Below are 27,352 nucleotides of genomic sequence, written 5' to 3'. Positions count from 1 at the left end.
AAACCTGTTTAGATGGCATGAGGGAGGGCAGCGTACCCTGACTGGATAGAAATCTCAGCTGGCCAGCCCATGCAGTGGGTACAACGTCGTAAAAACCTTCCTAGTCTCAAGCTGGCTCCCATTTAGACAGCTCAGATTGCTCATCACTGAGCTTCCCTCTGCTTCTCTTTTCAAGGGAAGCATGAGCAGATCCAAGGAGAAACACCCTCAGATGAACTTCTGCAGCTAGGACCTACCCTAGACAGCTTCTCCTGCTGTCGAGGTACAGATTGCTGCTCTCTCTCTACCCGTCTGCAAAAACATCCTTCAAAAGGCCCTTCACCTCCCTGCTTGTCTGGGTGAGACAGGAGAAACTACCGGGCACATCCAGGCACATCTGGGCACATCTGGGCACATCTCAGCCATGCCTGAGGCCATGCCTGCAGGCCAGAATACAATCCACAAAGCCAGCCAGGTCCCGAGCACAGTTTCAGAACTACCTTTTCCCTAAATCTGTAGAAATGGAAGAAAGGGTCATGCATTAAATCACATCTTCCAGTCAAACAATGCCGCTGCCTGAATTTGCTTCCTTTCTGAACGTTACAGTTAGTTTTTTTTTTTCCTGTCAGCAGTAATTCTCTAGTCTAACATTCCAGCCAATTCTACCAGAAACCTCAGCTTGCTCAAAAAGAGCTTGTTTAAATGTATCAGCCGGAGTAACCACATTCCAAGTCAGAACCTTGTTCAAAGGGAGATGAGTCACTGGCTTTCATTCCCTTTCTTCCCTCAATCAGAGTTCAGAGAAAAATTCTTCTTTCTCACCTACATTATGCCGTAGCCATGACCAGAGCATTCATTTTTCTTTATTTTACTGTGGTATTAGAGGTAAAGAAATAATTTGAAAAGGAAGCATTAATTCCGACACAAAAAGCATCCGTCCTAACACTGGATAATCAAACCTATGAGCCAGATGATGCTTTGATTTCCCTGAATAACTCTTGTTGTACGCTATATAAAGTTTATTTATGGAATGTTGTGATGCTTTTGTATGATTCCAGCTATGTAAGGACAACAAACGCTTTTTGCTGCTGTTTGCTCCACATGATCTCTTATTTAGAAGTGTATTGGGTGAAATCCTTCAAATAGGAGCCTGAATAGAAATACTTTTGCTTATCCCTCCAGAGACACACCTCAGCAACAGCAGCAACAGCAACAGTAGAGACTCTACGGATCCTCTCCCATCATGCCAGGGTGCCTCAACAGAGACAAAGCAATTAGAGCTTTGTATTGGGTAGAAGAAGCAACCACGTTGTCTGAATGAGTGTCTTTTTCCTGGATTGTAAAAATATGTTTCTCATTTGGTGTTGGGAGATGGATTTTTTGAGTATCCTTCACTGTTTCTCATGCATTTCATCTTCAAATAAGGATCTTGGTGTTTTTTCCAGAGTTCATCCTCATGTACGTGAGGGTGGGAGAGTCCAAAAACTCCCCCCTATCCCTGGCTGCATTTTCAGTTTTTAGTAATTTCTCAGTTCAGGTTGCATTTATAATTGTGGATGGTGGTGTGTTAGATGTTCTATTGGCCCTTTTGGATTTAAGATCTTTTGTATGATTTCATATAAAAGAAAGGACCTGGGTTTGATGATAAAAATCCCAAACTCTCATATGTTCTTTACCTTGGCACTGGGTTCATGGTTAAAAACTCTTGAAAGGACCCCTTATCTGTATCTTTCTTTGCTGAATTGTATTTTTTTTTCCAGTTAACTTTCCATAGCTAATTTAAAATAGTATTAGAAAAGGAAAGTTTCTAGATAAAGCTGTCTCCTGGAATAGAGGGCTTCTGCTGCTTGAAAGCACTGTATTCAGTACCAGAGCAAAGGATTTCTGAAACAGGATGGAAAAAGTTGGAAGGTCAGAAGACCGACTATGTCACTCATCTCCCTGGAGCTACACATGAACATGATCCTGGCTCTTGGGAGTGGGGGGGGACGTGTTTCTGCAATTAATTAGCTGTTGAATATTTCCTCATGCTAGATATTTTTTCAATGCTTTGCCAAATGCATCTGTGATTCGGTCTAGGTCAGGCTTGTATCTGCTAGATTTTAATAACCTCACATCTTTTCTGCTGTTTTGGACAAGATGAGGGCTCCACCAGTGCTGACCAGTGCTGTCTGTCCCAGAGCATCGTAGGATGCCAACTTTGAATATCCCACGTGTATAAACTAGCAACTGTGTGCTTTCTCTTCAGCTTCAAAACTCATGTCTTGGTGTACACAAAAATAAACCACACAGCCTTCCTTCAAACCTATCTGACTGTGAAATCTCAAAAAAAAAAAAAATCTAGCTTACAGATAGGCTGACTGCTCAGCATGCTTATTTTTGCTGTCTTATCATCTTATTACACCTTCTGTACATCCACCTCAATTTGCTATTATTTCCTGTGGTCCTATCAGGTTTTTGTGGGAAGCTTTTTTCTTTGGTTTCTGTGGCTATTGCACAACGGAGCCCCAACACATGAGATCCTCAGATGCAGCAATACAAATCCTAACAGGCTGTCAGGAAGGAGGAGAAGCAGTATTCATCACAAGGCAGACATCTGGCCAGGAATGTGTAGAAATTTGCCTCGGAGCAAGGAAAGGACTAAGGAGCCTATTGAACTGTCTGTCCTGTCCTATGTGGTGCGAGGTTAACCTAGATCTCCCTTGTAAAGCAGGTAAAACTGAGATTTGAACAGAGACAGAAAGGAGGAGGTTGTCCTTCAAAAAGGAAAATTCTCTGGGGCAGGGGCCAGCATTGCAATTTGGCCTTTAAACTTGCACTTTCTCTGTGTCCTGGGACTACTACTGAACCTCCACCCTCTCCCATAAAAAGGGCATGTGAAGGGGTTTCTTACTTAATTTCCACTAAGCTTTTTACTTCTGAAAACAGATATACAGACTCTGAGCAGCTTGACCTAATTTAATTTTAAGAATATCTTTTTAGTTCATTCGATTTTATGCATGATTGGAAGAAAGTAGGGGTGGTAAGAAGCATATTAGGTCTTTTAATTTAACTATCTTTCTTTCTAATTAAAATGCTTTGTATCCTGTGTGAGCCATGTCACCCATAACGCTTGGGTTTTAAGAGTAAAGTGTGTTTATCTGAATGTCCTTACACAACGGTAAATGTATGAAAGCCTAGTGCAGACAATGGAAATCAATGAGAATGATCCAACTGAAGCCTCCAATAAGTCTGTAATTGGAATTAAACAGAAAGGTTGATGCATATCAATTAAATTCAAATTATGTAGGTGCAATAATTGTTCCGTTGTTAGTCATTGGGTGGTGACTTGGGGTTTATTACTAGACAACCATGTGTACTCTCTCATCAATTTCAGCAATACCAGAAGGAGTTGTTTGCACAGAATTTTACTGGGCTATTAGTATTATCCCAATCACATAATTAAATATTCTTCCGCATTTTTAAGTCTGCTGGAGTTTGGCTCCTAACCTGCATTTAGACTCACCTTTGTAAGGTCACGGATCATTCTGCAGGTCTAAGGTACCAAGACTACTGCAAGCAGAGCAGGATAACGAAGTCTGATTTGTCCCTAGACATCTGTGAGTAGCTTTATGTCACATGTCAAGAAATTATCTGCCAAGGACTGCTTACAGCTTTGACCAATGGGCTTTACGTTATGGGAAATAATAGGAAGTTAACACTATTTTTTAAATGTTATCTGCTGTCTTTTCCACATACCACTGCAGTGAAGGCCTGAAATACGCCATATTTCAAGGGCTATGACTTGTCATGGCAGTATGAAACACGGAACCTGAAGCTTACATCATCAAAGCAAATCCCCTTTCTTTCTTGTTTGATGCTTAATGAGTGTGATTCCCTGCAGTGGTCGAAGTCAAGAGCTCAGACAGCAAGCCAAACTATGGGCTGAAAGTCTCCATCGCACCTCTCAGAGGAGATCACTAGCTTTGGTGAGCCACAAGGAAGGAAGTGATGAGGAATGTGTGGAATGAAGTGATGAGGAATGTGTCCTTTGCTTTTATGCACAGGAGGAGAAAAAAATGCTGCTGCCCACTGATCTTGCCAGATATGAGTGACCAGATTGTGCAAGACCTCGTGGAAAGGGAAGACCTAACTAGAAGATGAGTTGCTTCAGGACAGAGTGAAAAGCTGAGTAGAAGAGGACTTTATTCAATACTTCCTTCCTCAGCACAAAAGCCTACAGATGAGGAAATTCCTACGGAAGTATATCAAGCAGTGTCTTAAATCCACCATATTGGCCAACATATAAACAAAACACAGAAACAACTTTGAACCTCTCATAAACTGGCATAAAATGGAACCATCAAGATAAGGCTGGAAAAACAGGACACCATGTCTGACACCTGTCTGATAACACAGCCTGTGCACAAAGCAATTCTCCAAATACTTGCTTGGCTGAACATCCAGTTACTTTTTCCTGCCATTTGACTTCTCCTGAGTATAGCTTTCATTTTGACTCTTTGCTGGGACAGATGCAGTTTCATATAACTTTGTTTTTTCCTCTGATTACTTTCACATTCGTTCGACTGCTGTATAATGTTCTATGGGGACAGAAAAACCTGCAAAAGAACTGTGAAGATCAGGCCACCGGGGCAAGAGCAGAAGATCACCTCCCTCTCTGCAGTACTACTGGTGGATTATTCTGAGGATACACAAGGATGCCCAAGATCCCCTGATCCTGGGTAAGTGGAAAATTTTTTACCTCCTTTTATTGTCCCCCTGGACCTGATGTATTTTCTGGCATTTACAATTCATGTTTAGAAACAGCTCTGGCCTGCATAAGTCTGACTTTGGCACACATGACCAGAGGACTGGCTCTTTGAGGATTATGGAAAGAACCTCAACAGTCAACAGAGGACTAACACATGACTTTTAGGTGGTAAAACCAGGATGAGAAGAACCTACTCTCAACATAGAAGTCTTGGTGCTTCCTTGGTTGCATGGTAAGCCAACCCATCTCGCTAATCTGGCAAAGCTCATCCAAGTTTTGTATTTACCATGAATTGGTATCAACATACATTACTCAATAGCTCATTTCCATCAAGTATAAACAATAAAATGCCTCCATGCCTTTTAAAATTATCTTCCAGTAACCTTCTATCTTCCACTCTGATTGACACTCAAATAATTTAAAACTTATGGCCCAAAATACTGTTAATTCCACGCTACTCCAAGAAAGCTCTAAGAGGGCTCTGAGCACATGGACTGCCCTGTATGCAGCTGCCCAAAGAGTTAACCATTATCTGGGAAGGGAGAGAAAAACTGTCTTCATTTTACTAAGAGGAAATGAGGCAAAATTTAGAACAACATCACTCAGGGGAAGTCAGAGTCAAAGTAAAACCAGACTGTGCTTGCTGTCAGACACCTATCTCTGAGCTAGGTACTGTAGGACCTCTTTACAGTCAACAAAACAGGCATCTTGCAAGCTCGATTCATCTTCTTATAATATTGACATTCAAGCAGGCCAGTCGAATCACCCTGGAGCATGTGTTTCTCTTTGTTGACCATAAAGGGAGTCAAGGTTGACTAGCTTTAACGTGGATGACTACACTATCCTTGTAAAACAAATCCCACTCCTGTTTTCTATGTCCTGACCACAACATCCTTTCCAGGCATACAGCATGTGACAGCTAAACGGGGAGTACTCTGTTTGCAAAGTCAGGCCTTGCAAAGCTGCAAAATGGCTTAATGAATTTCAAGCTCAATCTTTGCTCACCAAAACTTGTATGGAGGTAACATCATTAAGTCTTTAATTACATAATGGTGCCGTATTTTTACAACATGAAGTCTCCTTCTTGTTGTGTTTGAATGAACAGTGCTACTAATTACACCAAAGTTATGAAAGTCTCCCATACACACACAGAGTGGGAAGAAGATTGAGGAAGGAACTCCCTGGTGCTCCATCTCCAAAGGACTATAGGGAGGAAGCAGAAAGTTTCCATGCTACTTCTTGGGAACTGTGATTAAGGAGAGGAGTTGAAGAAACTGCATCACTTCTGAGTCCCAGTACTATGCTTGAAAATGTAAATCACCCAAGGAAAATGATGTGGACTTTGCAAACATGTACCATGGGAAAACAACTATTCGGCCTGTGAACTCTAACAAGGACCGCTTAATGAATGTATTGAACAGTGATGAAGTCACACTTACCCTGCCTTTATTTCAGGAGGTTTAGGTAAGGGCTTCAGAAAGCCTTTTTTCCCAACTAGCCAATATGTGTCTTCTATTCCTTTACCCTGAAAGAAAAACAAAAATTCAGATAAAGAGCAGCTTTCTGACCACCCTCTGCTCAATACATAACTTCCTCACTGGGTTTCTGAGGGCTTCATACATATCCAGAGACAAAGCATGCCTGGAAACCTTGGGCTCTCCTTCACAATGATTCAGGGATGATTTGAACTTCACTATCCTCAAAGAAAAGGCCTTGTTCAAACTGTCATCTGCAAATGTCATCTGGGTCATTGAAAGTACACAGCTTAGCAGAAATGAGAAAAACAGGATTTCTAATCATCTTATTTGAGAGCACTAACATAATTAATGGAGAGATTTTACGGCTGTTGCTGGGCTGATTATCAGACCAACAACCTCCTCTCCCACCGCTTTAAGGTGAGATGCACCTGATGAAATGTAGGCATTTATGTCAGAGTCAATCACCCTTGACTGGAGAAGTGGAGGAAAACAGACACTTCTAGGGCAACATTAATCTTCACATAAACTATACCCTGAAAATAAGTCAGGTCAGTAATTTCCCAAAGTGTCAATTTATCTCCACCAGCTATGTAAAGGTTTCTTTCCATTGACTAAATCTGCAATAATTTCCTCAGATCTCCCCTTGCAGGCATGCAAACTCAGGTGAGATGATTCCACTTGTCATGAAAGATTCTTGAGGGACGTGGGGCCATATTCAGACCTCTTAATGTATGTGTTTAAAGGAAACAGAGCTCCTACCTCTGCCTATCCACTATGTAAGGGGAGAAGTGATGTTTTGAATTATTTCGTGCTGTCTTGTTTGGACGCCGTGAAAAGTAGCAACTTCTATCAACAGTGGACTAAACAGCGTACTAAATAAATACTTAGATCCAGCACATACAGCTTATTGTTTGATCCCGTGCTCCTTCAAGGATTATCTCATGTACTAAAACAACTGATTGGGACAATTAGGGAAGGATCCAGCAGAAAAGTGGTGGATGAAGGCCAAACAAGAGCTCAATATGACAATTCCTTAAGCAAGAAGATTCCTCTGTGAAGCATTTCACACAGCCCTGGCCTTCTTACCTTCAATTCTGTTTTTCCCCTAGGTACGATTTCATAGCCTTCATTTAGACTCCGAAGTGTATCCACTGTACTTTGGCTGACATGAATTCTGTAAGCTGGGAATGGAAAGTAAAACAACTGGATCACTATACTTCACACACACTGCAAATTCCCCACTTCTTCATACTGGCAAGAAAGAGTGCTCCAAGCCATGCAGGCATGTAGCTGATGTAACTGTGTGGTGGTCCTCAACGTAGAGTATGATGCTGATGGACGGATCCTTCCAGGTAGGGCTGTATCGAGCATGGAGTGAGAGGCGATCTACACTGGGGACTTTCTGGAGAAGGACACTACACATGCTAAGTGTAGAACTCCAGCTCTTAATAAAGATGGTAAGTGGGTTTTCAGCAACGCTGCCAGCTAGAATAAAAAATGTTATTTTTATCTATTGCCACAGCATATCTGGCAGCAAAAAAAAAAAGAAAAGAAAAATAACCAACTGTCCTGCTCCAGACACCCAATGTCATTTGAAAGTTGGGATGAAGTTTGTCAGGGGACATAATGAAAATGTGGCTCTCCGTCTAGGTCAATTTGGGTTTTTCAGCAATTGATTCCATTCAGAGCTTCCATTAACAGTCTATGAACAAAAAGGGCAAAGGTGGAGAGCTTTATCAAATTCCTATCTCCCCTGGCTTGTCTTACAGTCATTGCTGGAACTCAGAAAACTTGTTGTTCTGTTTGTGTGAACAAGCCAAGGCATTTTTCTAAAACATTTTTCCCCAAAATAGTTTTCTTTGTTGTTTTTTTTCAGCTTTTGTTTCAAATCTGTCAATGACTTCCCTTCCTCCTTGAAGGATGAGGGATAAACAAATTAATTTTTTTTGCAGAATAATCAGAAAGAAGAATTATCTGTTCAAATACACAGAGGAAAACCACACAGCTTTGAGCTAAATTTCTTGAGACAATCACCTACAATCTTCCTATTACTGTGTATCTCTATATATTTCTATTAATGTATAACAATGCTCTTCTATCTGTGGTGCTCCCAGTTTCAGTAGAACTTTGCATTTCCAAGGGTCTAAACCTTGAGAATTTTCAAATATCAGTCTTGCCATTAGAAATCTGCTGTCAAAGTATTTCCTCCTTTCCACTGCTTTCTAAATGCAATGCGTGCCTCTTAAAATAAGCCAGCCACAATCACAAGAAGGGCAAATTTCCTTAATTAAGGATTAGCCTAATTGTTAGTCTTAATTAGTCTAATTAAAATCACTGGAGCTAGAAATGTGAGGATTGTATGAAAGAGTGAAAAAGTTCCTATGTGGCATTTATGCTGCAATGTATTTCTGGCCTGGCAAGACCTCAAGATTTTACTATTAAATATCACAAACTTCGTGTAGCTTGTAAACTAGTCATAATATGTCATTTATTAGAGCTGTTGAAAATATCAAAAGGGAGACCAGACATCAGAGGTTAAAATGTATGAGACACTGCCTTTGGAAATAAACTTCTACTGATAGCCTGGACATCAAAAGCAAATTCTAAATTCATCCAGAGCTCTGACACTGCTGTTCCTAGTTGTCCACTGTGTCACGTACAGTTCATCCAGTATGGTTTGCAAATCCATGTCACAGACAAAGAAAGCAACAAAATGTAGATCTGTGTACAGAAACACAGGTAAATGTTCTGTCTTTAACAATTCTTTTGATATTTCTGGAAGGCTCCAGCCATGGGACAGCAAGAATCAGCTGAGAGATGGTACTGTCTTATCTGCTGCAGCTGTTGGTTCTGTGTGTGGAGATTTTCCTTTTGTAACTGGAAGCCTCAGAAAAATAAAGGCAAGAACTTGGGGGAAAAAATAGCATGAACATCAACCCACCAAGAAAGATATCAAGAAAAGCCAAAGAGGAAAGGAAGCTTAAGGATTTTGTTAGGACCTGCCAACACTTGTTCATGGAGTTGTTATTGCTGATAAACGAAGCCATCACAAAAGATGCCCTTCATTTTGCTGGATATAATTGCCTGTGGTCTGCTTTTCTCTCTCTCGAACATGACGGAAGCAGTGCCCACATGTGCTCCAGCCCTTGCCTTGTACTGGCCATGATGGGTAAGTGCATTATTTTACAGCTCTGAATTAAGGGTCCTCAGCACCGACTGCAAGTAAGATCCAACCCATGCAGGAGAAATCTAGGGCAAGATTCATGCTCATTTTGTGTAATGGGATCCAAATGAGAGGACCTTAGCTGGAAGGCAGGGTCTTAAAAGTTGACCTATGATGGTAAAGCTGATGACCTCTCCTCCGGACTACTTTGAATTTTGTTGTTTGACTTGCCCCTTTCTTCAGAGCTGATTCAGTTGCAATGCTGATAACTAAACATGCTCATTTCTTCATCTCTCTTGAGAATCAACTACCCACTCCAAGGATGGCCCCAAATACTCACGCAGGCCTGTGGACTCCATTCGTGATGCTGTGTTCACTGTGTCTCCGAAGAGGCAGTACCTTGGCATGGTAAGCCCCACCACGCCTGCCACGCAAGGCCCTGAAAGACATGTCATCTGTTTAACCCAGATGGTACTGCACAAATCAAGGGGCTTACCTACAAACAAATCTCATCCTCTCCTCTGATATTCAAAAACCACTTTGGAATACAGAAGAAGGATTTTTAAAGATCTTATTGGCCTTGGTGCTTGCTACAAGCCATCAAAAATTAAGCATTGCTCTGGATTGCACATTGATGTTTTATGCCTGAGAAAGGTCTTGTGTGGTAGGACCTCAGTTCACCACCATCTGGGAGAAATTTCTTCAGAGTTCATGGAAGATCAAGTACTATTGCAAACTCGTTTTGAAAAGTCAGCTCTGACCTCCTTTTCCATCTGCAAAAAGTTCGGATCCTGTGACGTGCCCTGTGTCCCAGGGAAACAGGATTGAATTTCAGACTTGGAAATCCAGAGATGCTGGCAGCACGCTGGACCACCCTGTGTCCCCTCTTTGGAAAAGAAGCCATCATTAGCTGGCCTGTCTAGCCAAAACCTGTTTATTTTTCCTCTCTCTCATTCTTTAGATGAGATCCACTCCCTTCCAAAGTAGCTCCCAAAGAACCGGTGCCAAGTTCTCAGGGAGAGGTATGCGTGCAGGATTCACAGGAACATGCACACACACGGAGATAAAATGTGTGACAGCCAAACGGCACAGACAACTGTCATCTGGAGCCCTTGGGTTAGTTAGTGTTTGGACTATCCTCTGAAGGAGATGCTAAATTTCATCACCCACAATTGAAAACATCAGGCTTGCAAAATAAATGGAAAAAAAAAAAAAAAGAAAAAGGAAAAAAAAATAGAGAATGCTCTCAGGAATGTAAGGAGGTGCAGAGCTTCCTGCAGAGCAAAGACATTGCTCTGTATTTTCTGTTGGATGCATTTATGTTATATGTCTTTCCACTCTCTGCCTGCCTTTTCCATTTCATGATCCTCCTGGGTTAAGATTCAGCAAAACTGACATCTAGGAAATCTTTTCCCATGCAATGTGAATGTGAATATCTGAAATTATGTTATGCATACAATTTTTCATAGTATAAAAAGTTGTAGGTTAAAATGATATTTTGAAAAGGATAATAACAATGATGATGATAATAATAATAGTAGTCTAATTTAGAAGTGGCAAATTACTTGTTTACTGTGATTTTAACCTTCTTAGTTACAAAAACTGATTCTTCATATAGTTTTCAAATCCATCTTAAAGGCAATGAAACTCCACAGCCAAAAGCTACGGGGAACCTTGTGAGAACCCCTCTTGCTGTGACCTCTGAAAAGCCGTTGCGGCAGAGCCACAGTAACAGGATTTTGATGTAATTTATGGAGGATGCAGACTGAGAGGTAAGAGATTTTAACTCCTGCCTCATGAAGCATAGCTTGCTTAAAGATTAAAAAAAAAAAAAAAAAAGAAAGGAAGAAGAACACTTCATACCAAAAAATGTTACAAGGACTTAAAAAGCATGTCTGGATCAAATACTGCATGCAGAGACTGCTGGAGATCAGGAAAAGCTGATTAAATTGAGAGGTTTTTTTTTTTTACTGCCAATCTGCATGCAGCCTTGGAATCTCTTCTAATTTAATTCCCATCCTTATCAGTAGTCACAAATTTGGTTCAAGCTCTTCAGGAGAGGAGCTATATCCACTAGAGGAAGTCTTTTCAAGGTCTAATCTACAGGCATTTCTATAGCACAACTGTAAAGACACTGCTGATACCACTGAGTCAAGGTCCTAACGCTTACCCAACCGGTCTTTAATGTGTGCACACTAATGTGGCATATGCATAAAACCAGTTCTTGTTGTAGGCATTTTAATTCATGCTTCAATAAGAACTTTCCCTGAGAAAAGACTGACTCACATGGCATCACCTCTGTTCATCTCGTGGTGATGACATGACAGTGGCACCCAGAAATCTCAGTCAGGATCAAAGCTCCTTCTGTAATAGGTGTTGCAAGGACACACACACACAAAAAAAAGTGGTTCCTGTCAAAAACCAGCCCTCACGGAGGAGGGTTTGATTCCATTTTAAGAAGCACAAACACAGACAGTTGAGTTCCTACTGTAGTGAGTGGAGGCCAAGTCAATGCACTCAAATGAACCTCGAGAGCCTTTTCACACCTGCACCTGAACAGCTCTCCGGGGTCCACTCACGCGTCCACCAGACCTCCACCGACCACAAAACGAGTGCAGGTTCCCTTACACTCCTGGAAACACCTCCATGTGGGTGCCTAAATCTAGATTTCCTGCTCCGTCAGTGCAATCATCCAACCCTTCCTGCAAAGCTCACAACCAAGGACAGGCAAGACTTTTAGGGCGAGGTACTATCTTTCTAGAGCACTACTTTTAATCCTGTCCTCCTGTTGCAGAAAGTTATTAGTTCAAAACCAACCCTACAGTGTCAGCATTGCCAAAGGACTTCTCCATGTTGAAAACATCTAAGAGTTAATTAATTCGCCGCCTTCGCTGCCTGCGTGTGTTCCCCCTTGTCTAGACAGCCTCAGCAAAAACTTCCAGCAATAAATCTCCCCTAGAAACAAGTTTCAGAGGAAACCAGAGACCCTGTGATGAGAACATTGTTTAATTATACAGGTCCACTGGTTTGTTTTGAAACAGCGCTTTGCCAGGACTTGCGTGGTCAGTTACTGACCCATGCTGGCTACAACTCTGCAACAACCATCAGCGGTGCCACAGAGGTTAATAAGCTCGACTGGGTTGCAGGGCTGCCTGCCAGAGAGCCTGACTGATAAACAGATCGTCTTCAGCCTCGGTGGAAAAGCTTGCCTTCTCATCACCTCGCACCCTGGCCATCCAGCTCCAGCCCAGACATGGCCAGCGTGGAAACAGCTGCGCCAGCTGAGTTTTTCTGGACAGGCAGTCAAGTTAAAATCATGGAATCACAGAACAGTTTGGGTTGGAAGGGACCTTAAAAGGCCATCCAATCCAACCCCCTTGCAAGGAGCAGGGACACCTCCAACCAGATCAGGTTGCTCAGAGCCCCGTCCAACCTGGCCTGGAATGTTTCCAGGGATGGGGCATGCACCGCCTCTCTGGGCAACCTGTTCCAGTGTTCCACCACCCTCATTGTCCAAAAAAAAAAAAATTAATTTTAGAGAGGACAGTCAAGACTCCAGGGTGTATTTAAAGCGGGGAGAAACTGCAGACCAAACACTGGTCTTCTTGTCCTCCTTGCCTTACCCTTGCATTGCCATAGATGGACCATGGGCATGGGCTGGCAGAAGGTCCCAGAGCTCTCCATTGACATTGGAGGGACATGGGCAGCCCTTGCTCAAATGGCATTTACTGCTTTTTCAGAGAGGAGATCATACCTCTTCCTGGCACCTGTTTCTAGGGAGCAGCTGTCCCGCAAAACTGGTGGTCACACCCGTTTTCCACCCTTTCCAGGACAGTGGAAGTGTCAGCCAAGCCCTCCTCTTCCCCAAGTACTTCCTCAATGCTTTCATGTTGCTGGTGATTCCCTCTTTGTGCTTCTTTCCTCAGGAGAAATGGGGTCTATGGTTAATCAAACTCTGCTGTCAGCTTGGTGGCTCAGAGAGCTGGTTTGCTTTGGAGTATGCATTTCTGGCTGCTCCCATAAGAGCATGACATTGCTTCTTTAGAAAGAAAACATCAATTCCTCCCCCTCTTCCTTTCACACCCTACAAAACAGCTCACAGCAACACCACTTTCCAGATACCCAGAGTTCATAAAACCAAGAAAAAACGTAACTACCTCCCATACACACCACCTAGGGATAGATTTTTGGCTGGGTGCATGGAAGATGTGCTGCAGAACTGCTGTCAACAGGCAGCAGCAGATGTTGCACAATTCCCATCTTTCCATGTTGAAAATGTGCTGCTGGTGCTCCAGAGACTCCTACTCTGGGCAAGACAAGCTGGGGTCATAGTCTCATCTCATTTCTGCCAGATTTTAAAACCCACAGTCCTGCTGCAAACATTCATTAACACTTTAGACTTCTGTGAAGGGCCAGCTAAGACCCCAGAACTGCAAAGAAAACAGTAAGGAGATGAGTTTTCATAGATAACTCCAAAAGAAGAACTCATATGGTCTAGGAGATACAAAATATTGATTTTAGCTCTGCTCAAGGCACAGCTCTGTTCCCAGGATCGAGCAAGATCCTTCTTTTTCTCTGCTCTTGTTTCCTTATGTCTACAACAGGGACAAAGATATTGACTTCTGTAAAACACTTGCATGCCAAAGATGCAAATGTGGACATTATCAGACAGGCAGAAGGATAAAAACCCCTGTAATACTAAGTGAGTCTCCTGGACAATCTCATTCCTTGTTCAACTTCCCGCAATGGGCAGTACCCAGTACTTCAGAGGAAGAAGCAAGAAGCCTGGTGATGAACAGCTGGGAAAAAATTATTAATGGATGACTACGGTATAAAATTATGAAGGTTCATATCTCTTAAAAAATATTGATTCTATGACAATAGTAGATTACTTTTTATTCATTTAAAATCCCAGTCATACTTTGGGTCATATGATGACTTCAGTCTTACTCTTTGTTTTGTACTGCAGTTTAATTAGACTTTGTATTTAAAAAAAAAAAAGAACTTATTTTCTTTTAAACAAGCCACTTTTCTGTTCATTGAATAGATTATGACTTCTGTATTAGAAATAATTTACTTTCTTTATAACTTTTTTGTAGCTGTATCACATATTCTTCCAGTTACGTCCTACCTGTAATAAATCTCCCCAAACTTTTTCACTCTTTCACTCCATATGCCTGTTTTTCTGTGCTTTTTCATTTCAGAACAGAGTTACAAAGATGTCTCCATATCACACCGGTGAAGATCCTATGGCATATCAAAGACCCACCCTTACAACGAAACCCTTGTGAGTGACGTTTCTGATGTAGTTCCTGACTGCGACAGAATACACAATTTTTTCCCCTAATGGTACCGAGCCATTTTCCTGCTTGAGCTTTGTGTTGCTATTGTAATGCCCTTGTCACTATGGAAGATTTTAAAACATCTTCCGTGGGTGCTTTTTTAGGGACAAGCAGGGAGAAAACATTAAAAGAAGCAGTTCTTTGATGTTCTGGCTCCGGCAAGTGCAGCTGCCTACCTGTGTGCAGCCCGATTCGTATCCTGAGGGGGATCTCTGGCATGTGTCTCATTTTGAATGTTCCCACTGAGCTGAGGATGTCCAGGGACATGTTGGCTATCTCAGCCGCGTGCTTGTTTCCGTTTCGCTTTGGGAGACCTGAGGCAACCATGTAGGCATCACCAATTGTCTCCACCTGGCAAATACCATGGCATTAATAAATAAATAAGTATATTGAAAAATATGGGAAAAAGCAGTAGAACGAAACTACAAGAATGTTTGACCCAGGCATGTCTTGATCCTCATGCCCAGGTACTCCTCACCTTGTAAACATCATGGTTTCCAAGAACAGCATCAAACAGGGTGTAAAGGTCATTCAGAAGGTCAACTACTTCAATGGGTTCACTGAGTGCTGAAATGGTTGTGAAGCCCACAATGTCACTGAAGTAGATGGTCACCTGGTCAAAATATTCTGGCTCCACAGTGCCACCAGTCTTGAGGGCTTCTGCCACCGATCTGAAATAACAACACAAGCAAAGAAGACAGGGCACAAATCCTTGTTGTAGGGCATGCCCAAGAGCTCAGAAACTCTTGTCCTACTGAGCCCAAAAGATCTTCCACTAAACAGAAGGGTCTATATGGTTGTAACAAGCATTGATGAAAGTTTCTTACTTTGATTGGAAGGTGCTTGCCAAAATTGGAGGTCAGCTCTGCAGACTCACTGAGTTCTGGGAAACCCTTTTGTTCAGTCTACCTATGCAGTGCCAAGTGGGGTTTTTTTTTACCATCTAAAGTACCAGTACTTACGGGGGGAGCATTTGTGACAGTAGTTTTTCTGTCTTCTGTTTTTCAATCTCTAGCTCTTCTGTCCGCTCCCTGATTAAATCTTCTAGGTTGCTCGAATACTGCTCAAGCATCCTGAGCATGGAATCAATGATATTGGTCTTTTTCCCTTTGTTGATGGTTTTGAACTGGAAAATCAAACGGGAGAGTTATTTCCCCATCTCATTACACCATTGTAACACTCTAAGTTTGGAAAGGAACAAAAAGCAAACATTTACTGTAAGGGACAATGCTAAAGACTGGCTTAGTCCATGGCACGAGCAACTGACATCATCTACCTGGACTTGTGCAAAGCTTTTGACACTGTCCCGCACGACATCCTTCTCTCTAAACTAGAGAGACATGGGTTTGATGGACGGACCACTCGGTGGATAGGGAGTTGGCTGGATGGCCGCACTCAGAGAGTGGTGGTCAACGGCTCAATGTCCATGTGGAGACCGGTCACGAGTGGCGTCCCTCAGGGGTCCGTGCTGGGCCTGGCCCTGTTCAACATCTTTGTCGACGACATGGACAGTGGGATAGAGTGCACCCTCAGCAAGTTCGCCGACGACACCAAGTTGTGTGGTGCCGTCGACACGCTGGAAGGGAGGGATGCCATCCAGAGGGACCTTGACAGGCTGGAGAGGTGGGCCCGTGCCAACCTCATGAAGTTCAACCAGGCCAAGTGCAAGGTCCTGCACCTGGGTCATGGCAATCCCAGGCACAAATACAGGCTGGGCGGGGAATGGATTGAGAGCAGCCCTGAGGAGAAGGACTTGGGAGTGCTGGTGGATGAGAAGCTCAACATGAGCAGGCAATGCGCCCTTGTGGCCCAGAAGGCCAACCGCATCCTGGGCTGCATCAAGAGGAGCGTGGCCAGCAGGTCGAGGGAGGTGATTCTCCCCCTCTACTCTGCCCTGGTGAGACCCCACCTGGAGTACTGTGTCCAGTTCTGGAGCCCCCAGCATAAGAAGGACATGGACCAGTTGGAGAAGGTCCAGAGGAGGGCCACGAAGATGATAAAAGGGCTGGAGCACCTCTCTTATGAGGACAGGCTGAGAGAATTGGGGCTGTTCAGCCTGGAGAAGAGGAGGCTCCGGGGAGACCTGATAGCGGTCTTCCAGTACCTCAAGGGGGCCTACAAGAAAGATGGGGGGAGGCTGTTTAGTAGGGCCTGTTGCGATAGGACGAGAGGTAATGGTTTTAAAATAGAGGGGGGTAGATTTAGATTAGAAATTAGGAAAAAATTTTTTACGATGCGAGTTATAGAACACTGGAACAAGTTGCCCAGAAAGGTGGTGGAGGCCCCATCTCTGGAAACGTTCAAGGCCAGGCTGGATGAGGCTCTGAGCAACCTGACCTAGTCAGGGATGTCCCTGCTCCTTGCAGGGGGGTTGGACTAGATGACCTTTGAAGGTCCCTTCCAACCCAAACCATTCTATGATTCTATGATTCTATGATTTCAACAATAAAGGAAAAAGGCAAAGTAGAGGGTCAATTCGGATCAATAACTATGGAAGCTGCCGAGGACCATGTTGCTCCTCTATGAAGGAGGAGGGTCAGTGTTTCAGTGAGGGTTAAGTGAAACACCACCTTCCATGAGATGACAACACATATGTGAGTTGTTATGGTGTCCTATCATGCTGCAAATTTGCGCCATCGTTTATCCCATGACTAATCTTTAGGGTAACTGTGTTTAACAGCCTTTGGTGAATTTTCCTTTTAAATATATCGCATTTTAAATACTTTAGAAGATCAAACACCATACTGATCTGAAGGTGCTATCACAATTTACAAATCTTTGATGTCCATGGGACCATCCGGGGCAGGTACACTGCAAATGTGAAGATACCAAGCCTGCTTCACACACCATGTGATGGTGCTATGGCAGCCCAAGTTCATAGAACCATAGAATCAGAATAAACTGGGTTGGAAGGGACCTTTAGAAGTCATCTAGTCCAATTCCCCTGCAAGGAGCTGGGATACCTTCAACGAGATGAAAGCCAGACCAGGCCTGGCCAATAAAAATAAAAATCTAGACACCATGAACCATAAAATAACACAATAGTAAAGGCAAGACTAGAGCTCTGCGACTTCTTCAATCATTATTTAAGGGCTCGCTTAAAGAAATAAAACACAGTTTCCTGCCAAGTACAAAAACAGGATTGCACCTGCTGCTGTATTCACCAACCTTATGAAATACCTCCTCAAAGCTTGGACGTCGCTCGGGGGCTTCACCCCAGCATTGCTTCATTACTTGGATGCACTCCAGGGGGGCCAACTCAGGGGCTATGTTTGGGCGGCACAGGGGAGGGGGCTTCTTCACTTTCTTTATAATTTCTGTGGCAAAGAGAACAATGGGAAGCACATTGTGAGATGGGTGGTCTTGGTGGGGATAAAGGACACAGACATTTTCACCTGTCCCTTGCTCGCTCCTTCAGCCATCATCATTATTCCTCACCACCCAATGGCTGTGTCAAACGAACCTGGAGGTTTCCACTTTCCTCTGTCAGGAGTTTTTTAGATGTTTTAAAAGATAAGAGATTCATCTGCCTTCCTGTCCTTGGAGAACCAGCTTATGAGCAATAAAGTGGCTGGACTGGAGAAGTTTGTGTGACAGAAAAATGTGTGAACCCGCAGGCTTGTATTTAATGAAATTGCCTCTGACTCTCTCCATTAGGATCTGTGGTCCTCTAAGGGAGCAGAAAGTTGTGACTGAGCCCAGGCAGGAAGGATACCAGCCTCTGACACTTCGTCATTAACTGGGAACCAGTACGTAGGAGGCTGATGGGAATGGAGACAATGGAAAGTACTTTAAATTGGAAAGTTTGGGTTCAAAACAACATCTGGGAAGTGACTCCCTATCCAGAGGCGAAATAAGACTAATAAGGAACTTTCAGACCCTGAGAAGTCAGTCTTTGAACCAGCATTTTTTATATAAAACAGCCCTACAGTGAAGGAGCAGGGCTGCAGGTTCTGTTGACGGGGGAGTGTGATGTCTGAACCCAGCCTTGACTTCAATTTAGGTATTTCTTAGTAATAATATCCTGGAGGAATTTTTTTTTCACCAAAAGTTATTGTATTTGAAGGTTTCATCTTGTGTAGTGCAAAGCAGTCATCTGGAGTGAAAACCACCCTCTTTCTGGCAGAAGCCCTGCATTTCCACAGCTGTTACTGTGAGTACCCAAAGCTTTTCAGCGTTGACAGTTTACTTTGAAGCTCTTTGGCTTATTGCACCAGTCTCCACCAAATGAACTAAGCAAAGAACCTGGCCCAAATATTTCCAGGGGCAGCCAAAGGGAAATGCCTTCCCTAGACAGTTTTAAAGTTCACACCACGAGTGAAATCCCCTTCATGATTAGGATGCAATCAGTAGAAATTAATAATTTTATCAGGTTGGGAAATGAGTGGACTATGTGCAACATTTGCTGGAGGTTCCCCATGGGGATTATGTTGGGGGGACACCTGCTAATTACATCATAGGCTACATCATAGGTCCAGCTCTCAATTACAGAGCAGGTTACATCATAATCATCACTTTCATTGCACTGTTGCTTGGGAAGCAGCAAGGTCAGGGCTCCATTTTCCCAGGCATTGAACTAGCAGATACTGAACAGCCATATCCCACTTGGTGGTTGTCCAGCCTAAAATGTGTTGAGAATGGCTTTTCACTGAAATCCCATCTTTTCTAACTGTTCTCACCCCCTCCCTGTTCAAGTGCTTGTGGCCTGATTCTGACCGCAGTGCGTTATGCATGCACAACACAGTTTGGAAGAATGAGGATTGCACCATGAGCAGTTCCTAAGAAGTTCACCTATTTGCTATTTCTGGTACAAGACACTTTGAATATACATCACATCACCAGGGTCATGAGTTATCACTTTGATCTCTGTTGAAGAGAGACAGCCTCTTTAAATGGGGAAGTAATGAAGGAAAAATAGATGGGCAGATGGACAAAAGTAGCAAGGGATCCAACTCAAAAACCTTAGTCCTTGTGGATACAAAAAAAAAAGGCCAATGAGTGGGAAGCAAAGGAATTTCCAAGCTGTGGGAAATCCTGCCATAAGATTTCACCACACACCGTGATGAAGAGTCAAAGTTTCAACAGAGAACTGGAGGTGCTGCAGTGGCCTGAACAGTGGCCAGCTCTGAAGCATCTTGGGGGGACCCAGAGTCTCAGCCTTATTGACAGCAGTGATGAGTCATGTACTAAGGCTCAGATCAGAACTACTCATTTTGGTGTTTCTTATTCACATTTTGTCTAAAACAGCCTTTTGTCACTAAGAAAGGTCATGAGATTGGGACATTATTTCCATAACAATGTTTTAGCCAAGGGTCTTGGCCAGATCTTTTATGAGTGCTCTGTGTAAAGCCTTAAAATTGTACTGAAGTAGTTGCCTACCTTCAGCTGAGAATTCTGACGTGCAGTATGGTGGACCCCGAACAATCACTTCTTGTAGGATGATTGCAAAGCTGTAAATGTCCCCTTTGAATGTGCCTTTTCTGCACATGTCCGGGTCCCTCAGTAACTCAGGAGCTGTCCAGAGCAATTCTAAAAAATTCAAGAGCATCACGTTTCTTACACTTGAGCTCAAATTAAGTGCTTAAATGAACACTTCATTTCAGTAGTTCGAGGAAAAGTTGGAACGTACTTCATTATTTACTGGATGAAGTCTTTTATTTCTTGTGATGTGTTAGAAATATTAAACTTCCATCCTGACAAAAAATCTGAATTTTCCAAATTTCACTCTACCTTTTAAAAAAAATGTTGCTGTACTAATAATTTATAGCCTGTAACACTAGCCCCAAACTTCAGCATAAGAAGTCATAGAATCATAGAATCCTTAGGATTGGAAGGCACCTTTAAAGGTCATCTAGTCCAACCCCCCAACAAGGAGCAGGGACATCTTCAACTTGATCAGGTTGCTTAGTCTTCTCACCATTGCCAAAAGCTTTAACACCTTTTTTGTTTGAAAATATCACTCAGGCAAAATGTTGGTGCTGAAGCACAGATTTCTTGTTACTCTTTTAGAAAGCAACAGTTAATAAAATATTTTCTGTAGTTCTTCTTAAGATGAAAGCAGTTGTGGCAGCCTGAAGTACTATCAGTCTTTATAATCCTGTAGTTCAAGTGATGAAAGACACAGTTGTGAAACATACTCAACCTCATCAAGAAATGAATCTTCTTGAAACTGGGATATTTTTACCCTGATAACAGTGCATTCTGGGTAATGGGAATAAGGAACATTTCAGCTACTGCAATATATACAGCTTTTGTAAGGGAGAAGGTCTTCTAGCAACTGCTGTATCTGAGACACCGGAAATGTGTAGGAACCAAATCCTGTGACAGAGAGATCAGAACACTATATACCACTTGAAACCAGGTTTCAGGAATAAACTAGGATACCAGAGGGACCCCAAGGCAATGATCAGGTGAAAGAAATCCAGTCAAAGTCTCCAAATCTGGTCACATGAGATGCTATCCCTAACTGGTGGGAATGTCACGTGGCAGCCTTTGGTGATTGGCATGTAGAGGGCCTATTTCAGAGAGATCGGTATAATCTTCTGGTTCAGATGGCTTAGTGTTACAAAACAAGGCTCTTTGCTCTTAGGTTAACATAAAATTTCAAATATTGTGTTTGGGCTAAGGATGTGAAGCCAATCCCACTGGTCACAGAAATTCAGGATTGGTCAGACTTCAGGGGCACTTAAATCCTCCAACTATGACAAACTTAAGTTCTGTCATTGTTTGCTGTAAAATCTCTTTTCATTGCCATGACACTCTGCTATTTGCTTCACTTTCAGAAATCTGAAAAAAAAACTTTGCTTATTTTTTCATGTAACAATGCTTTTTATACTGGTAACTATATGTTGTGAGACATGAGCACAGAAATACTTACATGGCCACTGCCCCACAACTGCATTAGGACAAACGTCTGTTAAATCAACGGATAAACATTTCCCCCCAAATATGACCTTATGGCACCTACCTTCTGGGGGTGGCTGAATATACGGGCATTTCTGTGCTTCTAAGAGCTCATTATAACCGTAGTCAGTGATCTTCAGCACAAACCGTCCATCCACAACACAGTTACGAGACTTGAGACGTCCATGGGCAAAATCTCGGTGATGTAAATATCTAATTCCCTAAGAAACACATAAAAGATTGAGGCTGTTCCTTAAGAATTATATTAACCATCGGCATTCAGAGACACCAAGTCAAATTGTCACCTTGGATAGCATCAAACATAGCACTAACTTTATGTAAAACGCAACGCTAATCAACCCAAGGAACTGTGGGAAAAATTTGGAAACGGATTAGGAACAAGAATTGGGCTAGCTGCACCCTAATGTAATACTGGAAAGGACTGACAGCTTTAGAAAGAGTCAGATGCCTCCCTCTGAAGCCCTAGGACTCATTGGACTCAGAAGTTGTACTTTTAGACAAGACCAAGAAGGTGTACGCAACTGGTACCCAACAGTTAGGTCAAGGAAAGCCATTATGAGCTGGATGCCCTTACCCAGCTCCCTCAAGGAGGATCCGAAGGAGGATCATGGGCTGTAAGAATGGTTCTGGCAGTCTACCCTCTGTAAGCCACCTGCCCTAAATTGGTATTTCACCATTATGGAATGAAAACACATGGGACATGATTGGAAGTGTGTGAACACGCCCCGTAAGTAACCATATGTGTAGCCATCCTGTGACAGGAGATGTCTACGGTTTGTTTCTATGCTGGATGCATTTCTGATTTATGACAAAAAAAAAAAAAGGGCCTTTGGAAAGTATGAATTTGTCATCAAATTCTTTGTTCTGGGTGATCAGTTCTAGCCTGATGTGTAGTTTTATCCTCTTATCCTGCTGCGTGGATGTAATCCTGTTACCCCAAATAGTGCTTCTCTCAGACAGTAACAGGAATAAGAAGTCTCCATTAAAGACCCTGTATACCAGTATAATTACATTCACATTGGTTTTTCCCTGCATTACTATAAAAATTCCAAAGTCCTGAAGGAAATAGCTATGCCAATGTAAAAGTCACATGCAGGTCACATCTCAGCAGGAGCAATGGATTTACTTTAATTAGATCCATCACGAGAGAGGACTTGAACATCCAATCCAGTTTCATGTCTTCATTTCTCAGCAAGTCCTCCAGGCTTCCTCGGGAGCAGTACTCTGTCACTATGGCAAAGATGCCACAGTCAGAGAAAAAGCCCAGGAATAGATTCACATTTTCATGACGCAGATCTTTCATCTGAAACAGGACAGTGAATCACAGTGAGACCAAGTCAGCCAGACATCTGCTCAGCAGCTTCTTCACACTATTAGATGTCCTTACCATTCCTGTACTCCCAAACAGTCTTTCACACAAGGACGGGGAAGCAAACAACCTCTTTTCTGCTTACTTCAGCTATCCCACACTCTTTTTAAGCTTTGCTTTTCTTAATCTATCCATTAAGACAAAGAAAGCAAGATAGGAAAAGCAAACAGAACAGATATTTGTTTTTCTTTAGACAAGCTGGATTGGATCTTTCATAGGACAAAATGGCTTGGCTGGGGTAAATTGAGTTCAGCATGTGGAGTCTTGCTCCAGCTCTGGTTTGATCTGGAAAGCAATATCATGCTTGGAGGATCCAAAGTCATCCATCAATGGTGCCTTTGGAGACATGCCCTCATAAATTTGCTGTATTTGTATGCGTAAAAATGCCACTCCTCTGTTAGCAGTAGCTGCCAACAACTAATGGCCTTGAACTTGGAAAATAAATGTGTTTGCTTGTCATTTAGTAATAATAATAAAATGGAAGACTAAAAGTAAACTACTAACAGACATCTTAGCTGGAGACACAAAGCAAATCCAGAAAATGCACAACTGCATATGTGCCACACTGATAGGCAGTCAACAAATAACACATGAAAATAGTTACTGGTGCATCATCCTGCCCTGACACACGCAGGATTTCCTCCAAATCAATCTGCCTTTGCAGACAAGGTTGCTTAGAGGACTCATTGTACATTCAGCATTGCACCAGCTTTGGAGTATCAGGTCCAGGGTGGAGTTTTCTAAGCTGCTGACTCTGACACATGGGTCACTGGAAAGTTTGTCAGATGCAATTGTGCATGGTCCATTCCACTAGATTTCACTGGGCAAGAGTCATTGTCAGCCATGATGCATGATTCAATGGATAAACAGGAAACAAGGAGAACAAAAGTTCCCTGCAGTCACAAAGGTCATCTGAGCAACCGTCCCTCCATGCGCCCATCCCCTGTTCCTACCTTCCTCAAGATGCTGGTGGAGCTTTGCCGCAGATGGTGAACGGCTCCCGTCTCAAATTTTTTCAGCCACACCCAGTCTCCCTGTCCACAATACAGGTGGGTGAATGATAAAGCAAATCTCTGAGCAATAACTAACATGGGGACCTAGGTCTGAATTCCAGATCCCTGACTTTGAAAGTGGTTGGGGATTTTCAGTGTTCTTGGCAGTAGCTTCATTCTATACTGCAACCAAATAAGAATATCCACAGGAAACCCTCAGAAAATGGGGCGAAGCCAGACCTTCACCTGGATAAGAACTTCATAACTGGAAAGTGTGTTAATACGTGAAAAACAATGATAAATTGATTAAAAAGGAAAGTAACTCTGCCCAGAGCTTTTCTCTGGTGTTAATGATCCAGTTTATTTTGCTCCTTTTCAGGAAAAATTGCCATGCCATTTTTTTTAAAAAAAGCTGGGTTTTTAGGAAAGAACTGATGGATGAGGTGAGTTTTCTTGGCCACTGTCTCTGCTTAAACTCCATACAGTCTTATTGCATAAAATGGAGTTTGATTGTTTTTATTCTGTATATTTGGATCCTGTCTTGTAAGAAAGGTCCTTGTTAGAGATGTCACCACCTAAAGGCTCTGTCTTGTAAGAAAGGTTCTTCATGGTGCCTTTAGGTGGTGACATCTCTAACAGGGGCCAGTCCTGGCAACACAACATATGGATGTCGAGTACCATCACCCAACATGATTCCAAGTGTCGGAGTGAGGGTTGGGGTAGAGTCACCTTAAGCACTGGTAAGTCCATGCTTGGGACTAACTTATTTTCACCCTCAGAGGCCATCAGCGGTATTCACATCCTGACTCCTACAATACTGCAGCCCAAGGCTTTCTCCACTTGAGCAGCTCAGTGAACTGAAGCAGTGGGAGAAGGCTGCACCATGTCCCACCTACCTCATACAAAGCCACGTTGGAGGTTTCATGAGTGGCACCTGTGCTTTTCAAGGAGAAGGAGCGGGTTACGGATTTCAGGCTTCTACCATCAGCTGCTACGCTGTTTGCATCAGTCAGACTGTCCAAGGTCAGCCTCTGGAAGGCAAGGAAAGCGGGTGCAAGACAGTTGACAACTCTGGATGTAACCTCCACTCCAGCTCCGCCTCAGGCCATGCATTTCATCCATGCTAGCAACTTCTCAAACTTCTCATCTCACCTCTCTGAATACCTCTAAAAGGCTCAAAAGGTTGACCCTGTTTAGAACCTTGAAATGCTACCGCAGCACTTTAGGTGATGGAGATGCCTTAGGTCAGGGGAGATACCAGAGGAGGCAGATATCTCTCTGAGGACGGCACAGGGAAGTGTCTCCCCCAGCATAGTCAAGAAGCCTGTATCTGTGCCAGTGACCTAGGCAAAGGGATTGCTCCACAGCAGTCCATACTGTTGGCAGGGTTCTGGGCATGGTTCTGGCCTATGCCAAATAACTCTCCCCCAGGAGATCCCCAGCTCTGGACAGAAGCCAGGTAATCTGGTCACAGACACTTTGTTTTAGAGGGTAAGATGGTCGAGCTATACCAACCTGAACTGTGGTACACCATCCAACCTCAAGAACAAAGAATAAGCCCTGGCTGTTAGAATAAGCACAACCAAGGGTACTATTTTACATCATCATAACAGCTCTGACGCTGCATGTGCATCTAATCTGAGACTCAGAACCACTCAGCATATGGGAAATTTTATGATATGCAGGGGAAAACGAGTCATAGAGAAGTAAATGACCTTCCCAGACCTTCATGGGTATGAAAATACCACATAGCAAACCTGTCTTTGAGTGTCCCACTTCCACCAGATTACTTTCATGAGTGGAAGGATTTACCTTTTTATGTAGCTCCGGGTTGATGAAGACAAGGTCCTCTAAGGTCAGTATTATCTTGTTAGGTCCCCTGAATAGCTGGCTGTTCAAAATACTGTGCCTGGGAGATTTGGAGAGTCACAGTTATCATTTTTAGCTAGGTAAACAGTTTACACCACTGCTGAGCCCCCCACATCTGGATTACCCACAGTATAAGGAAAGTGCAGCACATGTTGTGGCAGCAGGGATGAGCATGGGTGAAAAACCATGGTGCCCTGACTTGGACTGAAATCCCCCAAGTCAAGCAGCAAGCATTATCAAACTCATAGACAACAAAAGCTATAATCTCAAAGGGTCTCATCACAAATAGACATCTTGAGTCAATCTGGTTACAAATATGAATTTGATTTGTATGCAACACATACTTTGTTTTGCTTGGTTTTATTTTTCATATCCTACATTATTCTCCTTTGAGAGACAATAATAGCTTTTATTAGATCAGCCAATGCAGCTAGTGAGCAAACAGCTTTGGGACACACTAGCCTTTCTTAGAAGCTGAAACTAAACCACAGGTAATATATAAAAGCTGCCTGGACACAAGTCACCGTCAAAATGTACTGGCTGAATCTCTGTATTGCAGCATGGTGCAGTATGAAGCACACAGCAAGAGATCCCCTTGTAATGACTGCAAGCTCGTACAGAGGGGATGAGCAGTTTGGCGTGTGTGGCATAGTGCAACGCAGCGTGGAGGTCTTGGAAGCAGTATTGCTGAGCCAGTGCTGTTCCTCTTGGTCAGGAGTAATTAAGATCAAGAAGGCGGCTGTGGTGATTCAGATCTACTTCTTCCAGGACCTGAGACAGATGGGATGTCTACCGTGAACCGTGTAACAAAGGCCAAATGTGCTTCTGGCATCTCCACAGGATGCTGCTGCCCATTTTCCAAAGGACGACTCTCTGCACTCCTTGATAGGCCACCAGATTTGCAGAATTGCCATGGGCGAGAGAGTAAATTTGGTACAGTCGTCAGACCCACAAAGACACTGTGTGTTCCTTGACTGCATCCTGCTACTTCCCCAGGTTCTCTTGAATTTGCAAGGCAGAAGAGACCACAACAAGAAATGGTGCACTGTCAAGGACTATGTGTTCATAGGAGAGTTCAAACAGGCTGTCGTATGTCCACCTCGTGCAAATCAGTACAAAACATTCCAGAGTTCCATTGTTAGTTTTTAGCTGGGATTTGTCTGACACTAATATCCACCATATGACCATTTTGGGGGCTCAGGGAAGAGGCAGAAGGCACACAGCATCATTTTGAACCCACTGTTTCAATGGATGTCAAGGTCTAATGCTGAGCACAAAGCCCTCTGTGTCTATGGGACAGTCAAAAGCTCATCAACCAGGAAGACAGAAGGGAAAGGAAAGCTCATCCATTGCCATCAGTGTCAGTTTTTTTGTTCAATAAACTTTGTTTACACCCCAGAAGAGCACAGACAACTTGTGAAGTTCAGAGGGAGCCTTGGCCATATGACCACAGGCATCACTTGAGATGACTTTCTGAGATGATTTT

At 43.0% G+C, this 27,352-nt stretch overlaps 1 protein-coding gene across 1 annotated transcript in view; it reads right to left on the bottom strand.

Annotated features, from left to right (window-relative positions):
* Positions 1-27,352, bottom strand: part of GUCY2F (guanylate cyclase 2F, retinal) — a 47,249-nt gene that overhangs the window by 7,027 nt on the left and 12,870 nt on the right. Inside the window, exons 5-17 of the mRNA XM_086743204.1 lie at positions 25,810-25,906; positions 24,894-25,028; positions 23,959-24,039; positions 22,763-22,939; positions 21,680-21,836; positions 20,092-20,241; positions 17,881-18,029; positions 15,675-15,838; positions 15,191-15,383; positions 14,889-15,063; positions 9,711-9,809; positions 7,294-7,388; positions 6,169-6,254 (exon numbers count right to left, since the gene is read on the bottom strand). Coding sequence (XP_086599330.1) covers positions 6,169-6,254; positions 7,294-7,388; positions 9,711-9,809; positions 14,889-15,063; positions 15,191-15,383; positions 15,675-15,838; positions 17,881-18,029; positions 20,092-20,241; positions 21,680-21,836; positions 22,763-22,939; positions 23,959-24,039; positions 24,894-25,028; positions 25,810-25,906 — 1,758 coding nt within the window. The remainder of the gene's footprint in view (positions 1-6,168; positions 6,255-7,293; positions 7,389-9,710; positions 9,810-14,888; positions 15,064-15,190; positions 15,384-15,674; positions 15,839-17,880; positions 18,030-20,091; positions 20,242-21,679; positions 21,837-22,762; positions 22,940-23,958; positions 24,040-24,893; positions 25,029-25,809; positions 25,907-27,352) is intronic.

This window comes from Chlamydotis macqueenii, chromosome 1 (assembly GCF_036417535.1).
Source record: "Chlamydotis macqueenii isolate bChlMac1 chromosome 1, bChlMac1.mat, whole genome shotgun sequence".
NCBI classification, from domain to species: Eukaryota; Metazoa; Chordata; class Aves; order Otidiformes; family Otididae; genus Chlamydotis; species Chlamydotis macqueenii.
The sequence above is the reverse complement of the archived record's forward strand: the minus strand, read 5'-3'. Positions and strand labels throughout refer to the sequence as shown.